The sequence below is a fragment of the Papaver somniferum genome, chromosome 1, assembly GCF_003573695.1.
Source record: "Papaver somniferum cultivar HN1 chromosome 1, ASM357369v1, whole genome shotgun sequence".
NCBI classification, from domain to species: domain Eukaryota; kingdom Viridiplantae; phylum Streptophyta; class Magnoliopsida; order Ranunculales; family Papaveraceae; genus Papaver; species Papaver somniferum.
Genome location: NC_039358.1, coordinates 215347560 through 215363425, shown reverse-complemented (window position 1 = coordinate 215363425; position 15866 = coordinate 215347560). Strand labels below are relative to the sequence as shown.

At 36.0% G+C, this 15866-nt stretch overlaps 2 protein-coding genes across 2 annotated transcripts; both read left to right on the top strand.

Annotated features, from left to right (window-relative positions):
* The first annotated feature begins 281 nt into the window (after positions 1-281).
* On the top strand, positions 282-2536 carry LOC113336650 (auxin efflux carrier component 5-like). Its single transcript, XM_026582299.1, has 5 exons — positions 282-972; positions 1058-1143; positions 1225-1382; positions 1647-1723; positions 2307-2536. Exons 1-5 carry the CDS (start codon positions 305-307, stop codon positions 2377-2379), a joined length of 1062 nt encoding a protein of 353 aa, XP_026438084.1. The 5' UTR covers positions 282-304; the 3' UTR covers positions 2380-2536.
* A 10180-nt stretch (positions 2537-12716) lies between these two features.
* LOC113315737 (auxin efflux carrier component 5-like) lies at positions 12717-14648 on the top strand. The gene is made up of 5 exons (XM_026563998.1): positions 12717-13562; positions 13648-13733; positions 13816-13973; positions 14082-14158; positions 14410-14648. The coding sequence occupies exons 1-5, from the start codon at positions 12895-12897 to the stop codon at positions 14480-14482; spliced, it is 1062 nt and encodes a 353-aa protein (XP_026419783.1). The 5' UTR covers positions 12717-12894; the 3' UTR covers positions 14483-14648.
* The last annotated feature ends 1218 nt before the right edge of the window (positions 14649-15866 follow it).

Here is a 15866-nt window from a genome sequence, read left to right as displayed (position 1 = left end):
AGGATATGATTGGAGTAAAGCTCTACGTCCAGTTCCTACCGTGCTATTAATTCTAAAATAAAATCACTGCTACATTCCAGCGCACGCGGAAAGTGCTATTAAAATTCCCAGTTGACAACAGTTATTCCATTTTGTGATCATTGATCACTATATAAGGCATAGAATCATATACACTTATAAATAATTAATCCCAACGATTATCTCTATCACCCAAAAGTTATTCTCTTCTATACATACTTGCACTATATATAAGTTGTGTAATCGAAATTGTGCAAAACGTATTCAAGTTGAAGAGCCCTGCAAAATGATGATCGGAATGGGCGATATATACAAGGTTATAGTAGCCATGACACCTTTATATGTTGCATTCATTCTAGGTTATGGTTCAGTAAAGTGGTGGAAAATGTTTTCTCACGAGCAATGTGACGCGATTAATAAATTCGTTTGTTACTTCACTTTACCACTCTTCGCATTCTATTTCACTTCTCAAGTTGATCCATTCGGATGGAGTTACAAATTTCTAGCTGCTGATGCAATATCCAAAGTCATAATTGTTATTGTTTTAGTTGCATGGGCTAAGGGAAGTAGTAATGGAAGTTATACTTGGTTAATAACAAGTTTTTCATTATCGACTTTAACTAATTCTTTGGTCATAGGAATACCTATGTTCAAAGCCATGTATGGTGATCTTGGAGTTAAGCTTGTAGTTCAAAGTTGTGTCTTTCAAGGGATAGTTTGGTTATCGACTCTTTTGCTCTTTTTAGAGTTTTATAAGGCGAATGATTCTTTGAGTGTAGATGTCGATTCTCAGATGCTGAGCGATTTAGAAAGAAATGACAATTTGGTGTCGGGTACTAAAATAACTAGACCTTCATTTTGGTCTATGACGAAGACTGTTTGCCGTAAGCTTATAGTTAATCCTAATGCTCATGCCAGTGTCATTGGCATCACTTGGGCTTTTATCTCAAATAGGTATAATAACCTTTCATACTTCTAATATATATAACAATATTGCTCTTCAACCATCGAAATTTACTAAAAGAGTACGAATTAACAGGTGGCATATTAAAATGCCAACAATCATCGAGGGATCGGTATTGATTATGTCGAAAGCAGGAATCGGCTCAGCCATGTTCAGTATGGGTAAGGAAGATGAAACATGGTTTTGTAATTAATTATGCAACTGGGTACTTAACTTAAGATAAATTGTGTGTGTGTGTGCAGGTCTTTGTACTGCACTGCAAGTAAAAATTCTGGCCTGTGGGGTGCGCTTAACGGTATTCGGTTTGGTTTTAAGGTTTATTGCAGGACCAGCTGCCATGGCAGTAGGATGTTTGGCCGTTGGCCTGCGCGGTGACGTTTTGCGTATAGCAATTGTCCAAGTACGCATTTAGCACTTAACCTAACTTATCCACCTGATCTTGTATGCGATCTTCTATACCCCAGAGCATAAAGCTAAGACCGGCCTCCTTTCTAAAAATACTTATTGTCTGTCCACTGGCAATGTTTTCGATTTTCTTGCCCACTGAGCCATCTAATTTCAAATTACTTGACTTTTTTAGCAAGTTGGTCGGTCAAATCTATAATTATGCTTAACGAATTTGATTCCGATTTCGGTGATGACGTTTGTTTCCATTACACTGCAGGCAGCGTTACCACAAGCAATCGCATCGTTCATCTACGCGAAAGAGTATGGGCTGCACGCTGACGTGCTTAGCACTGCGTAAGTAAATTGTATTTTTATTTATTTTGATTATAAAGAACTCAGATGGAAAAAAAATGATACCAAGAAATTTACAATAACTATACAATAACATGATAAAATTGGCTAAGAAACTAGGAAACTGGTTTATCCAACAATAAAAAATCCCCACTTTACAAGCATATCTACCTAACTCATCCGACGCACTTAAAATGGGCAAAAAGAACTCAATTATAAAGGTGCAAAGCAACAAAATTAAGGTGTGCTGCTGGAATCTAAAACAAGCTACGTAGCTTGTTTTAAATTGGCACAACTCTTGTCGAGCTTCACTATTTGTGGCCGTAATGTCCAAGTCATTACAGATGATCATGCTAATTTGGGAAAATTCTAATGTAAAATATAGTAATAAAAAGATTTTAAACAACGGAGCAGATTCATTGACTTGAAATTCCTCGCTTAAAAATGTGGGAACTTGTAGAGTTTTCTAATAAACTAAATGGCTACTAAACTAGAAAACACGGACTAAAAGGTTCGAAGAAATTGGAAATATATTTTGTGGAGGAAATTCTAATCCTTGTGTTTTTTTTTTGGTTTTGTTTTGTAGGGTGATAGTTGGAATGATTGTTTCCCTACCTGTCTTGATTATTTACCTCACAGCTCTCGGTTTTTTGATTTGACAATTTTCTTTTTCTTTTGTTACCGGAGGTAGTAACAAACCGGGAAGGTGTTAGATGCAGTCTATCTGTCATATTAATTACCGTAATGTAATGTGGGCATTAGAACACTCGATCATTGTGTTTGTTTACGTTCATTTAAAGCTAAAATTAACATTTAGCAGAGCTGCAGCGGTTCGACGGTTGCGGATTAGGGGTCACCCGCAACCAAACCATCAAAATTACGGATTTGGAAAATTGAACCGTGACCGGTCCGATCATCCGCGGATTAGCAGATAATGCGGACCGGATGCGGTTTAACCGCGGATTTAGTCAGAAGAAAAAAAATAAAAAAGTAAACAAACAAAACCGGTGAGGGAATTTTTGGACATGCTATGCTAGGCATTTCATCAAACAACTTGCGTGCATTATAATGAAAAACAAAATAACTGATTTGGAGTAGAATCAGTATTCAGAGACTAATAAGCCGAAAGAAGAATTCCATAATGTAGATATGAACACCATTCAAAAAAATCAAGAGATATTTGGACTAAAACTAACATGAAATTTAAGCGAAGGGTAACCTCAGTTCGTTTCATTTCAAAGCAAACTCCGTTAGGTTAAATAGCAGAATACATGGCACCGGCTAGAGGCTCATAAGCTTTGTTTTGCCAGGCTTTATTTAACTGGGCTTTATTTTTTTTGTTATAACCTACGGTGCAGATGGATCCGCGGATTTACAAAACCAACCGCAACCAAACCGCTAAACCTTGAGGATTTGAAAATTCACCTGTGTCCGGTCCAAAGACTCTTACGGATTGGTTTTCACCTGTAATTTTGCGGACAGTTGCGGATGAAATCCGCGGTTCCGAATTTCATTTAGCAATTGTTTCAATATTTTTTTGGGTCATTTTCTGGTTTCTCTCCTCTGTGAATACCTGATCTGCAAAACTATCCTACGCTGAATCCAATTGCATCAGCTAATTTTATTAGAGGTGACCAACGGATGGGTGGATGCGAATTTAGTACCACCACTCCAATCTATCTAAATGGCCGGTTTTAAGAATATATCCTCGTCCAATCCATTATCCGGCGGCTATAATATCTAAGGGTGAGCGGATGAACCCAATAAATCCGGATGGATTTGCGGATGTGACAGAAGATGATTTTGATTTGAGTAGGATTTGAAGCTCATCTGATTTAATTGTACAGAAATGTGATGAAAAAAAAGGAAAAACAGAGTAAACGAGATAAGAAGGAATTTAATATTTCTAGTAGTACTCATAATTCCCAGCTTGCTGAAAATGGGACGAAAGAATTCTTGGGATCTTTACTACTTTAGTGATTAGTGTGAAAAGGAACTGATTTCCAAATTTTCTAAAGAGAGAAGAAGATGAAGTAAATAACATGAAGACACTTGTTTTGAGTTTTTTCTTTTGTGTCTAGCATTTGCGTGCAAACAAACGAATAAATCAAGGACACAAGTGAAAATGTGGGGTACCAAAATCACCGCCAATTGAAAATTACTTCAACTCAATTAAATCCTAGTAGGATTCTGTGCAATTGATTCTCTTAGCTGACGTCACACCAACTAAGAGTTCCTTCAACTCAATTGAAGACTTTAAATCAAATATGCCTCCCACAGATTAAGCCTATATATGATTTCTTTTTACAATCAAAAAGTTTGATCAAAGGTGATGGACATCGATAACAATAAAAAAAGTCTAGCTAACCTCAAAATCCTGACTTATGCAACCCGAAGTTCAGCCTAGATTATTATTCACTTCACAAGTATAAAACTCGTGGAATCAACAAATTTTGAGACGAAGAGAACTTTTATGATTTCTATCTAGCTTGATCGAGTGAGCATCTCAACAATCGATCAAGATCAGGTTACTCGAGTTACCAAGGAAAGATAACTGGACCTACCTTCACGAATACCTATGAAGTCTTTGTAGTCGCTAAACCCTAAAAGGGTTAGGAAGAGGACGACTCTAGTTACAACTAGGACACACCAATGTAGTATCGGTGCTGAAAGATCCCAGTTGCTTGAAGTTCCCCTTTTATAGACATTAAAAGCATAGGTTGCTTTAGGTTTAAGTTAAGATAACTTTGGAACCATGCAAACAATATCCACCATAAGATGAATCACTGAATCTGATTTACATAAGCAAGATATACACTCGGGTTAGGTGAAACCGTAACCGGATCGTGTACAAAAACTATGTTCAAGGTGTGGTTAGACGAAACTAGCCGATTTGAACTTAAAAGCTTAATACTAATTTTCATGAACACTCAAGACATTAAACTTGAATCACAATCATGTGATCAAATAAGTCTAGTGTTTTACAAAATTAATTAAATGTTAATTATATCGTAGAAATAATTTAATCGCACTTCAGAATAATCGACATGTTTAGTAAATGTACAAAGTATGTTCATGACTCAGGTCAGTCAGAGTACGTGTACCGGTTTGTAACATTTAACTAAACTAAGTTCCAGAGTCAACAAAACTATTTAGGTATGCGTATCGGTTTGTAAACCTTGAGACTATGACCGGTTCCGAAGTCCACCGGAACTAGTTTGGTTTGTGTACTAAACCGAGTTCGGGAAAACATAACTATTTTGGTACGTCTACCGGTTTGGATATTAACCCGTTCTGTGACCACAATTCCTAAATGGTTTGCATACGAGTATGCATACCAATCCGGTTCACGAGTTGAACAGATTTTTCACATGATATACATAAGAATATGCGTACCACAAATCTGCAAGTCAATATATAGTTACTCCGCTACGTGTACGAATACATGTAATACGGGTTCAGACTTATAACAGTTTTTCCAGTTTGTAAGACTGATACCACTGTCTTTTATCTGAATATATAGTAAATCTATATTTCTCTCTAAATCGATTCGAAACATTCCCGAATAACATCAAATACACAAATCATTGTTTCATGCTATTTTCAAACGATAAAACTTGAATCATGATATTGATTTGGAACAATAAATTGTCCTTAACCGAAATTCATCAAGTATGAACAAATGCTAATTAAGCTTAGTCATTATATTTCGAGACGTCCCCTAACTTGATAATTAGTTCTCGACTCGAAATTCTTGAATATGCATAATAGTCTAGTTAGTTATGTGACATCGTCTCAGTGATTGAAAAGTGAATATAACTTGAGAAATAGGTGGTTCAGTCTTCAAAAATTCAGAAAAGGTAAACAAACAAAATGATCATCTAGATGACTAAGCTTAATGAACATTTGTTTATAACCCTTTTAGGGTTTAGCGACTACAAAGTCTTCATAGGGATTCGTGAAGACATGTCCAGTTATATTTCCTTGATAACTCGTGTATCCTGATCTTGATCGATTGTTGAGCTGCTCACATGATCAAAATAGATAGAAATCATCAAAATTATCTTCGTCTCAAACTTTGTTGATTCCACAAGTTTTATACTTGTGAGGTGAATAGTAACTTAGGCTGCACTTCGGGTTGCATAAGTCCGGATTTTGAGGTTAGCTAGACTTTGTCTATTGCTATCGATTTCCATTACCGTTGATCAAACTATTTGATTGTAAAAGGAAACCATATATAAGATTAATCTGTGGGAGGAAGATTGGTTCAAAGTCTTCAATTGAGTTGAAGCAACACTTAGTTGGTGTGACGTCATCTAAGAAAATCAATTACGCGGAGTCCTGCTGGGATTCAAGAGGCATAAGGAGCGCGAATGTATCTTAATCGGTGGGATACCTTTTAGGGCTCAACTACATTCCACTCCGAAGTTAATTGGTAGTAGACTAGTGTCTGTAGAGGCCTAATACAATTTGGTATTAAATCTGGAGTAGGTCCCGGGGTTTTTCTACATTTGCGGTTTCCTCGTTAACAAAACTTCTAGTATCAGTGTTATTTGTTTTTCCGCATTATGTTGTTTATCTTTATAATTGAAATATCGCAGGTTGTGCATTGATGAATCATAACAGATACATCCGACCTAGATTGTTGGACACGACTTGATTGATTCTTGGACAATGGTGTTTGGTACCGTCCAAGTAATCTCTTTGTGATTAGGTTCACGGATTTGTTTCCGTAAACATTATAATCGCAAGACAGATAGATATAACTCTAGATATTATTCCTTGATTGAGTTTAACTCTCGGAATTGCATTAAGTTTGTCCACACAGATTGCCTAAGAAAAAAGTGGTGGTGTATTTTGGTACCCCCGCGTTTTCAATTGATATCAGAGAATGAAAACACGTTAAGGCCTAAAAAATCTTTATTTGAAGCAGTCTGACTATATGTACTGAGACGAAATTTCTAAAGACGTACACTAGGATTCCTTAACTATTCTTCAAAGTTTATTCTCCTCAAGACTTACTGTCTCACAGGATGGTCTTGACTCATTCAAGATTTCTAATACCTTGATTGATTGTAAAGAATCTACAGGAAAAATTAATGAATACTCTACAAAGGTTAAAAACAAGAAACGTCCAGTTAAGAGTAAAAGCTTCGCTGTCTTAAAAGACAGCTAAACAGTCTATTTAAGGAATGCAATAAAAGAAGGTCTGTAGACGAAGATCTCTTTTTAGATTTTGAAAGAACTTTTAAGTTCTTGGAATACATTGCAGTGATCTTGAATAAGGAGGTGCCCAGCCGTCGGTTATTTCAACTTCTCATGCCGCGCGTTTCTGATTGGAGATAATTATGATGGCAAAGCATTCCACTGTTGGGTGGCCCAGCCGTCGATGGTAGTGGCAAAACCTGGCAGCGTTCTTGTCTATCTTGTTAATGTCTACCACTTTTGGTGATAATTCTATTTCCTTGTTCGATATCCACTCTTCCAATAACAATTTTTTTCTCGATTGTATGGAAAAGGAAGTGGCGGGTCAAAATATCTCCCTGGTCCTCTAGTGCCTCCTTGGTTCCCATAAGGAAATTGAGGTGCAGGCACGTATGTTCCACTCGTCAGGTCTGTTATTTTGAGATGTGTTCCTTGATTCCACTGATGTTGTATCAACTGTGAAACGCCAAGCATGGTCTGTGGTCAGAAACTCAACACAATCAACAATCCTTTCGGTTGCCCCCTCCATTTAGACAAAGGTTTAGAACCTGAAATTGACTAAACTTCTCTTGAAGGCGGGTGTCATCCCGCATATGCAAATATCCACCATTGCTTCTTCCTTGATATCCTCGTGACAGTACAGCGCGAAATGGAATAATCGAGTGATGTACTTTCCTATCTCTTCCCCTACCCGTTGGTTTCATATACTTAGGTCTATCGACGTAATCTTCCTCTTGGATGAATAGAATTTCCTAAGGAAGAGAATGTACATAGACGCCCATGAATCTACGCTTCCAGGTTTAAGGTTGTCGTACCAGGTGAATGTTGTATTCGAGAGCGATTTGGGGAATTCTCTTAGATATATCTTTTCGTCAGTTGCTCAATCATTCATAGCTGATAGGAATCGGCTCAGGTGTTCATGAGCGTTTCATTCTCTGTCATATACTTTGAATTATGACGATGTGTAATCCTCCAGGGATTGATACTCGGCGAATTCTGGGGAATATGGACTATTCATGAAATCATAATTGTCTTGTTTTACCACGTAGTAGTTCATCTCTAAGTACTTCTATATTGCCTCCTGGGACATTGTTGTTGGTGTACTTTCCTTGCTCTCGTCGTCCTTCGCACCTCTTTTATAGCGCCTTGTTCCGCGGTTACTACCTGTTCTGTCAATTTTCCTAACTCTTGCTTTCTTAGGACACGGGCCTCTAGATCCTTTTGCATTTCTTCTAGGGTTAGTGGCACTGGCTCTGCGTCGTTACTTGCCCATTATTTTCCATTTTCCTGCACAGATGTCTTTTCTGCTTGGGGTTTTTGTGTGATAGGGTTCATGACTGCGCCTCGGATCAATGCTTCTTCGTCGCTATCTTCTTGCTCATCCTGTACTGTCACTTCATCAAGGTTGACCGGCCGATCGGTTAGCTGACTTCCTGACGCGCCCGTACTGGGGTGTGTCACGGGGTACGAGAGATGAGCCTCTGGGTGTGGTCGCTAAATGTTGATATATTTCATGCACATCCAAGTCACAACAATGACAACACCTTTCTTGGAATAGTATGAGAGAGAGATTTCCTTCCATTGTACTATGTCATTCCTTTTATAGGCTTTCCCCAAAATCCCTCTTCTTATGACTTTATGTCACATGTCATACGTACCTTTTTATTTACCATTGTTGTCATTCCTCCCAATATAACTTCCCACTTCTCTATTAATTCCTTCATTATCCTCCCTACTCCATGGATATACCCTTTTGGGCTTGGGTTTTACCCCCAAGTTCCCATGTTAACTAATGGGCTTACCCTTTCTCTAGGGACTAATTATTTACAAATCAACAAGTACCAATAAGAATATCATTAAGAACAAATACATCAACAATCTATAAGTATGCATACGTTGAAATTGAGTTTCACAAACAAGAACAATAAGGAATCTGGTATTGCAAACAGAAACATTTCCATATTGAATCATGCAACAAACAACATCAATTCTTTTGAGACCAAATCCATGGATATGAAAATGGAATAACGCATATGTATCTGTAACTGTTAGTTAATTAAGGCCATATAACATGTTACTTAAGGTCCATGTTGGTTACACACACTATATGTTAAAGTGCAACTGCTTATTAGAAACTTAATAGTGATTTGGCAAGCTAGTCAATTCAGTATCACATCATATTATGACATAAAAAGGTACATCAAAATTCTAAAAATGATTTTTTTTTAGGAAAAATATGTATGTAATTTCTGATTACACATGCATATATAATGCATGTGTATCTATTGATTGCACACCTCTAGACATCCTAGGCATCACTTTATATAAACACAAAAAAAATTTTGTTCGCATCATAATTATAAGAAGAATCATCACTTAAAAACAATGTTACCTTGTATCATCAAGAATATCAACAAAAACAACAACATGAATAAGAGCATCAGTAACAAAATCTATCAAAAACGAATTTATGTCGCTAATAAACCCTAAAAAAAATTATACACGAAAATTATATAGATTCAAATGAGAAATGGTCTATTGATTCAAAAACAAATCATGTGTTGTTCTTCTTCTTCGATATGTATAAAGTGGTAACATGAATTCAAAAGAAAAATCAAAACCTAAAAATCAAATACAACAGAAGATTGTACCAAGATGAACTAATCAATAGCAAGAAGAACATTGATTTGCATAAGAACACCATCAAAACAACATCAAAAATCATAATCGAACAAAAGATTGTCTTAAACGATTGCTTTTTTTTGCTCTCAATTTTTAAATCTTGATTTTTATTGGTTTTCAATGGTTTTGAATGTTGATTTTGATTATAATTTAATTGATTATTAGGGTCTTTGATTTGTTTTCACTATTATCATCGACCGATTTTGATTTGGTTTGAATTTCATATTAGGTTTTCATTTTTTTCTCTCATTCTCGTTTTTTCAGATTTACTTTCTCTCTCCTGAATTTAAGAAATGATGAGTCGTTCTAAAAAAAAATTAGGTTCGTACATATAAATATAAAGGGCAACTTAGTTGTTTCGGCTTCTATCTTAATTCAGGGCCTATTCCTAAAATTCTTATAATTAAGGGTCGCGTTATGTGGGCAACCTATGGCCTTAGCCTAATTTTAATTTCCCAAAATATATCTGTTAAAAGACTTAAGATTTCTCTCTTCGTAGTTCTTAACTTCACGTGGCTTGGGTTTATTGTTTTTTAAGTTTCAGTGGGTGTGATTCGGTTAGGATGGCAATTTACCTCACCCAAACTCATCCCCGTGGGTATCACCCCGTTCGGGTAGGGTTTACGCACGCAAATGGAGATGGGGTCAGATATGAGTAATACCTGAAACCTAAGTTACGGGATGGGGTGGGGACGTGATTCAAGGTCCCCGCCCTATACCCGCCCCGTAGATTTCATACTACAAGGGTTTAGATTTTTATGCAAGAATTTGTATCGAATTTTTATACTTCCACCACTTAGTGGGGCATTTTTTCATTTATTATATTATTGATCGTTCTTTTATATTCATCAATTTCGCTTCTTTGTTGTGATCAGACACATTTTCTAAAAATTAAAATAGTGAAAATGATACATATAATTAAAGGTAATGAAATGGTTGTCATCTAAAGATTCTTTTGTTCATTTTAAGATGAATTTCTGCATCTAAAATTTTAGAATACATTATTTTTATGTTTTTATTTTTAATTGATTCATATTTAAGTTTTGATTATAAAAAAATTTATGTATTAACACCGTGTTATCGGTAACCCATAAAAAACCCGCCCCATACAGGTATTCTCCATACCGGCCGTCTTATACGGATATTTCTCATATCCATCCCGTCCCAATTCATATGAATAACGGGGCTAATATTGCATTTTTTACGAACGGGGCAGTGACTGTGATTACCATACCCGCCCCATGGCCATTCCTAAATTCGGTTTGTTTTGCAAGCTTGACGTAGTACATTTGGTACGTAGTGCAAATCTCGACAATGGAACACTATTGCGTCATTCTTGGCTTGGATACGAATAGACATCCCATGACCAACATCCAGCTATTCTAGGAATATGTTTTTTATCTGTGACGCTATTGGTCTCAAACCCCCCTGGTGCAAAAACTCCTCATCGTTTGAGCAAATTAAAGTGATTACATTACTTTCCACTAGTTTTTTGAACGATGGGCTTCGTCTTTTTTTTTTTAGACTATGAATGTGGGTTTGACTGTAGACCGAATAAAATAATCGACTCGTTTCTCCATGGAAACAAAAGTTCGAAGTTGACCGTGTAAAGTATGCTCTAGTTGGATACATGCCTCTCTTTGTAGGGCGATCCACCAACTTAAATTGGAAACTCTTCCGACCAGCAGATCCTAATAAGTAATGGATGACAAGCCATTAAGACAGGAACAACCAATCCCAAACCTTTTACAAGAAATTTCTTAAACCAACAAATTCGCTAAATTACCAAACAAAACTAGTTAGAAAGCACTTCCACCACAACATCAGAATTGGTCATTGCCTCGTAGAAAAGAAAAAAACAATAAGGCATAACTAAAAAAAAGAAAAACCTAATAATAAGAATAAGAATAAAAATTTAGCGGTGCATGTTCAACCTACGAAGCGAAATACATGAAATGCAAGTACTTGTGGTTTATGAATGATAGCAAAAAAAATATGAAAAATGATAAGAAGTGGTATTTATTCTCCTGATAAACCCCACTAAAGACCCATCTTCTTTTGGTGTATTTTGTTGTTTTCCAGGTTTGAGAATATGATGTAACAATCATATCATCTTCTTAATCGGACATAAATCACAATACATGGGAATTGGTATATTGTTAGTATTACGTACCCCCTTGCGAAAGATAAAAGTAAATTGTGTGTATGTGCATACATTTGTGTGGAATAATCTCCTGAACCTTATTCTGTATTCTAATTGTTGAGGTATCTCTCAATATGCTTATAACATGATTATTATGGTCGACTCATTTGGAGAAAAGGATTGTTAAGTTAACAATAACAAACAACAACAATTGAAGAATAAGGAAACACTTTGATATCATATTCTACTTACGTATACACCACTATTATTGTTATAGGGTGTAGGGTAACAAACTCAGTTCCCTAACATGTACCACAAGATTATACCGACTTGAAAGATCGGTAACTAGGGACTGAAATGGGTCTCTTTGTAATTTGATAACTAAATAAAACTAAGAGCACGGGGATTGCATGTTTAAACTACCTAGCCAGCTCTTATATTGGAAAGCTAAAATAGAAAGAGCATTAAGGGTGCATGCTATGGGATGTAGTGGTTCCAAATGTCATGCATCATGGCAGCGCTTACAAATTGCAGAGTTCTTGGGCACCCAGGAACCATTACATCACGGAGATGATGATGATGATGATGATGATGACGACGACGATGAAAAACGTAGAATTCCTACCATGCTATTAAATCTAAAATAAAATCACTACTTTCCTGCGCAACAAGAAAGTACTATTAGAGATGGAGCATAGATGCCTTTCTAGCAGGTTGTTAAGGGCAATTGAAGGGTAATTCTATTGAAGTCGAAATTTGTCTACGTTTCAATTTACCGTTAAAAACAAAAAATCAAGAATCTAGGAGTAGGTTTCCTGTACATAGCTAAGATTCTTGTACGAAATTAACCTACTCCCAAAGGTGCTCTTACGCGGTATTTACATCAATGTGTAGAGCCGTAGACAACAACTCCACTGTGCGATCATCGATGACTATATAAGGCATAGAATCATATACTTACAAATAATTCTCACCGATTGCTTAACTCCAACAAGCTATCTCTATCACACAAAAGTTATTTTCTTCTATACATACTTCCCCTATATATAAGTTGGTTAATAAGTTCAAAATTATGCAACTGTATACCTACCTTCTTCTTCTTCCTCCTCCCATTACATCAGCATATATTCAAGAGCCTTGAAAAATGATGATCGGAATGAGCGATATATACAAGGTTATAGTCGCCATGACACCCTTATATGTCGCATTAGTTCTAGGCTATGGTTCGGTGAAATGGTGGAAGATATTTACTCGAGAACAATGTGACGCGATTAATAAATTCGTTTGTTACTTTACTCTACCACTCTTCACTTTCGAGTTCAGTTCTCATGTCGATCCATTCGAATGGAATTACAAATTCATAGCAGCTGATGGGATATCGAAAGTCATTATTGTCATTGTTTTAGTTGCATGGGCTAAGGGGAGTAGTAATGGATGTTATACTTGGTTAATAACAAGCTTTTCATTATCAACTTTAACTAATTCTTTGGTTGTAGGAGTACCTATGTTAAGAGCCATGTATGGTGACCGTGGAGTTAATCTTGTTGTTCAAAGTTCTGTCTTTCAAGGGATTGTTTGGTTATCGATCCTTTTGTTCGTTTTAGAGCTCCGTAAGGCGAATGATTCTTCATGTGTAGACGTCGAGTCTCATATGGTTGAAGATTTAGAAGGAAATGACAAAATGGTTTCAGTCACTACAATATCTAGACCTTCATTTTGGTCCATGATGAAGATTGTTTGGGTTAAGCTTATTGTTAATCCTAATGTTTATGCTAGTGTCACTGGCATCATTTGGGCTTTTATCTCAAATAGGTATAACTTTTCATACTGCTTCCAAATTACCACTATTTTGTAGCAAAATTATTCGGAATTTTCTAAGATTAGTATGAATTAACAGATGGCATGTCGAGATGCCGGAAATCATCGATGGATCGGTATTGATTATGTCGAAAGCAGGAATCGGCTCAGCTATGTTCAGTATGGGTAAGGAAGATAATACACCATATAATCTCTTATGTTAATTAGCGTGCTGTACTTAATTTAACTAATCTTATTTTGCATGCAGGTCTTTTTACTGCACAGCAAGAAAAACTTCTGGCATGTGGAACGAGCTTAACGTTATTCGGTGTGGTTTTAAAGTTTATTGCAGGACCAGCTGCTATGGCGATAGGATGCATAGCGGTTGGCCTGCATGGTGATGTTTTGCGTGTAGCAATTATACAAGTACGCACTTAACTTCGGACGGATCGGCTAAATCTATAATTACATGCTTACTGAATCACTTTTTGTTGATTTCAATTTTCACTGATGAGATTTATTCCATTACTGCAGGCAGCATTACCACAATCCATCACATCGTTCATCTATGCGAAAGAGTATGGATTGCATGCTGACGTGCTTAGCACTGCGTAAGTAAATTATACTTTTGCTTATTTTGATTAAAAATAACTGAATTTTAAATGAGCAAAGCAACAAAATTTAGATGTGCTGCTAGCATACAAATTGTGGCCGTCGTCGTAAGTCATAACAGAAGATGCTAATTAGGGAAACTTGTACTATAATACTAAATGACTACTAAACTAGACACCAGGGATAATTTATTCTGAAGTAATTTTGTGAAGGAAATTCTAATTCTAACATTATACTTTTTTTTCTGTAGGGTGATATTTGGAATGATCGTTTCCCTGCCAGTCTTAATCGTCTACTTTATAGCTCTCGGTTTTCTGCACTGACAAATTTTCTTTTCTCTTGTTACTGGAGGTTTTAACATTTCCAATATTGGTGTTGAGATGTAATTTATATGTCATATTAATAATCATACATCAAATGTAACGTGGGCAGTAAAACACCCAGTGTTTGTGATTATTCACATTAATTTAAAGTTTAAATTAGCATTTAGCAATTGTTTACCGATGGTTTTGGGGTTATCATGCATTTCCTCGCCCAGTATACCTAATTTGTAAAACCTTTAGTAGCCAATATTAGTAGAACCTGCTATGACTAACGAAATCGGAAAATGGATCATTTGTCCAAAAAATTTTAAAACATCGTTTAAATGGACGAGTAAATATTAGTATGGGTGAAATGGACACAAAAAAAATAACAAGGATGAAACTGGGTTCATCGCGGCTTAAACTTAAAAAATAGCAAGGATGAAACTGGATGCATCCTGATATAAATTAAAAATAAGAAAAAATATTTGAAAATGGGTAGGATGAAACTGGTTACATCCTGGCTATTTTTATATTTTTGTCCATTTAAACAGTATCTTTTAAATTTTTGTCCATTTAAACAGTATCAAAATGTACAAGTCTTTTTCACTCAGGAATTGTTGATTTTGGTCTTTTTAACCAATTTTGTGTAACGAAATCCATTACTCAATTTTTTGCTCGAGAAATATTCATGTCGCGTACTCATAAATTAACTTTTTTGTGAATACAGTACTATAAAAATATCAGTTTTAAGATGATTTTTTTGAAAGTAATCACGAAATTAAATTAGGTTTGTTATGTTTGTGAAAGATTGACTCTAAATCACTGCCTAAGCCAACACAGTTACCTACCGTTCACGTCTCAAGGTTTGTTCTAGTCGAAACTGAGAAAAAGGATTGGTTTTTGACAAGGATAAGAGGGGAGGAGAGAGACAGAGTAATTCTTGGGTGGAATGTTTATCCTTTGAAAGGTCCATCGAAGTTGAAAGATTGTGGTTTGCAAGTTGTTTTTTTATTGTTAATAGCGTGCTAGAAGTCAAAAAACAAGAAGTCAGTTTGGGTGTAGAATTTTAGAACGACTTCTAGAAGCAAAAAAGTCGCCTTTTTGTGAAGCAAAAAAACTGGACTTATGACTTCTGCTTTTGACTTCTACTTCTGGAGAAGCAGAAGTCAGAAGCAGAATTGTATTCAAACACGCTATAAGTCTCACAAGAAGTGTCTTTTCTACTGATATTCTTTGTGTTCTTATTTTAGCTTTATTTTTGTTATGTTGCTTTTCTTTTGTGGGCGTTTCATTCTTCTTCAGCTATATATATCCGTCCATACACGGCTAGTATACCTTTTAATCTATCCTCTTTGATCGATCAAAAAAAAGTCGAAAGATTGTTTCGTGGAATTTGGTCATG